Source organism: Myotis davidii, unplaced genomic scaffold, assembly GCF_000327345.1.
Source record: "Myotis davidii unplaced genomic scaffold, ASM32734v1 scaffold187, whole genome shotgun sequence".
NCBI classification, from domain to species: domain Eukaryota; kingdom Metazoa; phylum Chordata; class Mammalia; order Chiroptera; family Vespertilionidae; genus Myotis; species Myotis davidii.
In genome coordinates this window covers 6416464-6422938 of record NW_006383018.1, presented here as the reverse complement: position 1 = coordinate 6422938, position 6475 = coordinate 6416464, and the positions used below count along the sequence as shown (strand labels likewise).

Genomic DNA, 6475 nt, shown 5'->3' with positions numbered 1-6475 from the left:
CCCTAGGAATTATCTTGTCAGCCTTTATGAAAACCAATAGACCATAAGTACAAGGTTTTATTTCTTGACTCCCAATTCTGTTGCATTTGTCTATATGTCTATCTTTATGCCAGTACCATACAGTCTTGATTACTATAGCTTTGTAATAAATTTGAAATACAACTTTGTTATTTTTTTTCAAGATTGTTTTGGTTATTCCGGGTCCCATATGAATTTTAGGATCAGCTTGTCAATTTCAGCAAAGAAGCTAGCTTGAATTTTGATAAGGATTATACTGAACCTATAGATCACTTTGGGGAGTATTTCCATTTCAACAGTATTAAGTCTTCCAATCTATGAGCATGAAATGTCTTTCTATTTACTTGGGTCTTCATTAATTTCTTTTAAAGGTATTTTATAGTTTTTTAGAGAATACGTTTAGCATATCATTGGTTAAATTTATCCCTAAGTATTTTATTCTTTGTGAGGCTATTGGAAATGGAATTGTTTTCTTAATTTCATTTTTTGGGTTGCTTATTTTCAGTGTATGGGAACACAATTGATTTTTATATATTGATCTTGTATCCTTCAATCTTGCTGGACTCATTGAATAGTTTTTTAGTGGATTCCTTAGGGCTTTTTATATACAAGATCATGTCATCTGCAACCAGCTTTTAAAAATAACAACCTTTCTACTACAACTGTACTCTGTAGCCTGGGAAATTTATTAACTTGGGGGAAATTAGTTGACTTTGAGGTTATATTTAGGAAAGAAAAGTTGTCACTTTGTAGTTGTCTTTTTGTCACTGAGAAAGAAAAATACAGCAGACTTTTAGGCTCAGAACATTTGTAGAGAAAGCAAAGTCCCACAAATAAACTCAAAGAATCCTTGAGCTTATTTGGTGAAGTCTTGCTTTAAATAATATCACCATTATCGGTATGTTATGGGAACTTCCTATAATCCTTCCAAACATAATTTGTTTGGCACAGACTGAAATAACAATGATTATACTTTAAGAGATAAGCATTCTAATTTGTTTTTACTTTAAGTAGGATTGGGTGAGCTATGAAATATATGACCTTGAATGTCCAAAATATGTATCCAGTGCTTTATTCATATTCCAGTGCTAATTCAGTTTTGCTTCTTTGCTTCTCTGACCTCAACCTGGTAAGATTTTAAGAACTTGTGTGTTAGGCCAGGAGAGACCTTCTTCTAATTCTTTTGAAGTGAATGATAAATCTGCCAAGTAATGCTTATTTGAAAGCTGTCAGCAAGTGAGTTATGAGTTATAGTTATGTATATAGTACACTGAACTGTAAGTTACCAAGAAAACCTAAAACACTTTGAGTTTCCTCTTTTCTCTCCAGGAGTACAAGTTAGGTTTGCAAAAGTCAGGAAATGGTAAAGGTTTAGTGATAGGATGGCCCTAAGGTTGACGCCTGGAGTTTTTCTTGGTAAATCTCATGGAATTTTCCACAGAAGCCTGAGTACAGAACAGAATTTCAAAACCATTTTGGTTTATTTGTTTCTGATTTTCCCACTATAAGATAGGAGGCATATTCTTACCTTTCATTGCCTCACAAGGCATGGAGAAATCTTAAACAGTACAGGTCTATAGAGCTGACAATTTGTAGAGTTGAGATTATCTTAGGGATCGCATACTGCTCTCTCATGTAGTGTGACTAGATTTCAGTACTTCAGGCTGACATTTGCATGAGAGGTGAGCTCTGTGGAATAGTGGAAAAGGCTCTAGCCTTAATACCTTCTGTTACTTTCTGTGGGCTAATACCTCCTGTTACTTTCCTTCCTGGAAAGGAAGGACCTCATTTTTGACAGCTGCCCTATGATTATTACATTACCACTTAATTTCATCAGGATGCTTGAGGGAAAGGAATATTTATTTCACCGGAATGCAGAAAAATGGCCAGAAAGCCATTATGGTTTGTATAGTATTTCTCTAATGTTTTCTTGTACTGTAAAATTTTATTTACAGTGTAAAAAATTGTGTTTTTTCTTTTGCATCTTTTTCATTGGAACATCAATTCTCATTGGATAATTTGTTGTTCTATATTAGAAGATTGTAGGAGCCTTCCTTAAACCTCTGTTGAGCCTGCTTTACATAGATCTATAGAATTTGATAACTGGACAGGAGCTACAGATTATCTGAGTTAATATCTATTTTTACTACTGAAGACTTCCACATTCATAGCCATGAGAACAATACCTGGCACAGTGCGAGAGCCTATAAAATATCAGCTACCATTTAGTACAATCTGAACCCATTCTTTGAATTTGAATTTGATAATTTCTTCTCAGGTGTTTTAGAGCCGAAGAAAACTTGTGGAGTCTCCCTCTACCTAATTCTTTTCACTGAGGACCACCCCTCCATCTCCGCACGTCCTCATGGAGTCTTGCCTTTTGTAAAAAAATTCCAATTCTTGATTCATTTCATTTTTCTATGTTCTATGTCCTTTTCCCCCATAGAAGTAGAGAAGACAGAATAAATTCAAAGAAATTGAGGGTTGCCCTTTAAAACTTTTTATTTTGCTGTCAGGGCCAGCCAGAGGTTTTCTGCCACCTTTCATAAAATTTATGCCTGGCATAATTCTGATTTTTACTACCTTCTCTGTGCAAATACACACCCAACCTTAAAGCTGGTGGTGGCACTACTGTTTCTTCATGGCAAGACTTTAAAATTTTCTGGAAACTTGAAACTCATGGAATAAAATCTTGTGGGTGTCATGGGGGTGGAAATAGGAAATTTGGGGGAAACAGTGGAAACATGTGCCAAAGTTTTTGGCATCCTTTATAGGACTAACGAACTTTGCTCTTTTTTCTTATTTTAGACACAGGTAAAAAACAAGGTATCAGGCACAGTTTACTCATAAAAATAAGCAGGTTTAGTAGTTATATTTGACGATGTGAAGGCCAGGACAGATTTCATTAATATAATAATAACCTGTATTCTCTCTAACCTCCAAACACACACTTTTGGGAAGGTGGTAGGAGGGGGTAGAGAGGGGCGGGGAAGGAGGAGGAGACCAGCAAATAAAAACATGAAGCTTTAGAAAAGTAAGGGTTTTCATATTGTTGTCTTCTTTTCTCTGTCAGTCCTCTTACAGTTTTGTAGTAGAGGATAAAAAGAGGTGAAGAATCAATATTAGCACATTTGGTAGCCAATCTTAAAATGGGATAATTTGAACCATTTGAGAACTTATTTCAAGCTAAACGTATGCCATGGGAAGTTAAAAAATTGGGCTGCTGGCTTTTCCTCCCACCACCTTTGTCTTCAAGCGTGGCTTGATAAATAGTGGAAATTTCTAAAGTTCAAAAAAGGTCTTAGTGCTGTTGAATATGTGCTTTAAGATTTATCTAACTGATTTCTAAATCCTCAAAAACATTTCAATAACTTGATAAAGGACTGCATTTAGTGTCATATGTGTTTCTGTATGCACAGGCCTGGGCAAAAGTAGGTTTATACTTGTAGTACACATAAATAATACAGTAGTTAATAAATAATAATACAAGAACAAACTCTGTTTTTTGTGTACTTACAACTGTAAACCTGTTTTGGCCACCCTTGTATATGTTTCCTGCTACTGAAGATTGAATTATATCCATTATGCCTAGAAAATAATTTTTGTTGAAACAAAACATATGAGATTACGATATTAGATATATAGTTTATTACTTTGATTTAGTTTCGTACTGCCTTTTACAGGTGTGTGTGTGTGTGTATGTGTATGTGTGTGTGATGTTTTCCCCCCTTTATATGGTAGGATTATTAACTTTGATTTTTTAACTGACTCCATGAGGATTCCAACTTTTATTTCTGCCATGGTTTTATAATCTGTGTGGGTTTTTGTTTTTTTTTGAGTTGAGTTACCTTTTATAAGAAGAAAGTAGCAATGTCCATTTAATAGCAGATTTTATAAGGGCGAACCTGAGTGGCTTTGTTTTAATCAACCTTTCTTTTCTCTTTTCAGAGGACGTTAAACAAGTCTTTGAACAGACCACAATTCATCAACGTATCCCATTTAACTGGGATTCAGAATTTGTGCAACTACATTTTGGGAAAGAAAGAAAGAGATGCCTGACATACGCGGAATTCACTCAGTTCTTGCTGGTGGGTCTCTTGAAAAGAGTAAATAAATGAGACTGGGGTCCTGGTTTACTTTGGAACTCTGGACCAGCCCATCCCATCTGGAAACGTTTCTCCAGCAGGGTGTAGAATGGGCTCCTACAGATTGGGTGGGAGCCCTTTCTAGGAAATCAAGTGATTTGATCAAAGATCATGTAGGTCAGAAGGGGAAAACTTGAAACTTCAACTCTTGACTATGACTGGTTCCACTGCTATTTACCAATACTTCATTTTCCCCTGAGAAATGGGTAGATGTCTTTTTTTTTTTTAAATATATTTTATTGATTTTTTACAGAGAGGAAGGGAGAGAGATAGAGAGTTAGAAACATCGATGAGAGAGAAACATCAATCAGCTGCCTCCTGCACATCTCCCACTGGGGATGTGCCCGCAACCCAGGTACATGCCCTTGACCGGAATCGAACCTGGGACCTTTCAGTCCACAAGCCGACGCTCTATCCATTGAGCCAAACCGGTTTTGGCGGGTAGATGTCTTTATTAGCATCTAACAGTACTATTGTTTCATTTGAGGCCTTGCATAGACAAGGCCCAGAGTCTGGAACTTGGCTGCATGTTGGAGTTACCTGGCGAGCTTTAAAACTGTCATTGCTTAGGCCCCACCTCTAGAGAGTAGATTTGGTTTGATTTGGGGTGGGGGTGGGGGGTGGGGAGGAGGCAGACAATCTGGGCATTAGGACATTTCAAGCTTCTCAGGTGCTTCCTTTGAGAACCACTGTTGAAAGGGCACCTGCTGTCCATGTCCAGGGTTGAACATTTCTCTAGGAGTTGTCGACATTTCTCTAGGATGTGTCTGGCCTCGTCACTCCTGCTCCCCCCCCTCGCCCCCCCCCCAATGTGATCGTATCACTAGACCACTGATGATGCCAAAGGAAGAGTAGTAAGAAAACAGGATTATAGTGTACTTTTCCTTTTGAAGCATACTTTTTAAAATGTTTTTTTAACTATGACATTAACATTTAGCCCCAGACACCATTACCTACTTGTGGGTCTGTATGATAAACCACTCTTTCTTTTGGATTTTTAGGCATTTTTTTTTTGTTTTTCTAACAATTAAATTTGATATTTTATTAAATGTAGTATTTTATAAATGTTTTATTGATTGAGTTTTTGAGAGAGAGAGAGAGAGAGAGAGAGCGAGAGAGAGAGAGACATTGATTTGTTGTTCTACTCATTTATGCGTCTTGGCTATGGAAACAACACTCTAACAAACTGAGCTACCTGGCCAGGACTTTTAAATGCAATAGTTTGAAAGAGTCATTTAAAGAGATCTGTTTGCTATGTTAAATTCAAGGTCTTGAGGAAAAATTTTGCCAGAGAAACCACCTTCTGTTCTTTGTCACTGGTAATGTCAGCAGCAGGTACCCTGATGTCCCTGCTTCTCTTGTGTGCCCGAGACCTTGTCAGAGCCTTCTGAGAAGTGGGTGGAAACAGATTCGGGGTGGAGGTGGAGGTGGAGGATCCTTGGGGCTCACACATACACTGCCATGTGCTCATTCAGTCAGCGATTTGTGGCATCCATACCTCCGCACCAGCATATGTGATAGGTTGACTTTAACAGGTGCTTCTCATTTTGACTTTCACTGGTGTTGTTATGATGTATGAAGGTGTCATGCTGTTTATTCTGCTTTTATTTTCCTCGCTTTTGGAACTTTACAACACGATGTCTTAAACCTGCTTTTGTATTATTCTTTAAAAAACATGGCCATGTCTATGAATCCCCATGGGCAGTTCTATATCAACATAAACCTATGTAAATAACTCAGGTGGAGAATGGAATTTAACTTGGATTTTTGCTGTTGTGTATACAAGACACTGGCATGCAGTTAGAGGGGGTATTCATTTTGATGAGGAATAATTACAATAATGCTATTGAGACAAATGCCTCAAATTGACTTTATGGAATACAGCCTAATTAACTTTGAGTCTTAATAGGATGTTAGCAGTAGTAAGGCTGATCACATTTTTCTTTAAGCAAGCATCAATTACGCTGCATTGAGTCGACTGTCTACCACTCCCAGCGGAGTCTAGGTCTTTCTCAAGATGTGGAGAAGTCAGTCAAAGATGAGATGACTCAGGGATAACTGATGAGGTTTCCTGCTTCACCGTGTAGGGCATTCACTAGATTTTGACTCCACTCTAATGTTGAATGGACCCATCCACAGTGTCCTGCCTAGGATGGTTTTGACTTTGTAGCCCAAATGCACATGCTCAACTTTTACTAGGCTCAAATAGCTCAGGTAGGGCCTGTTTTTATGTCCCACTCCAGGCCCAGATTGAAAGGAAGGAAGGGATGCATCATAATAGACTTTATATGAATGCCAATGGAATGCCAGTT

The 6475-nt window shown here is 37.7% G+C and overlaps 1 protein-coding gene across 2 annotated transcripts in view; it reads left to right on the top strand.

Moving 5' to 3' along the window:
* The window catches only part of SLC25A13 (solute carrier family 25 (aspartate/glutamate carrier), member 13), a 132979-nt gene that overhangs the window by 48922 nt on the left and 77582 nt on the right, over positions 1-6475 (top strand). For both annotated transcript variants that reach the window (XM_015558316.1, XM_015558315.1), the window contains one exon: positions 3967-4106. In XM_015558316.1, the coding sequence (XP_015413802.1) occupies positions 3967-4106 (140 nt within the window). The remainder of the gene's footprint in view (positions 1-3966; positions 4107-6475) is intronic.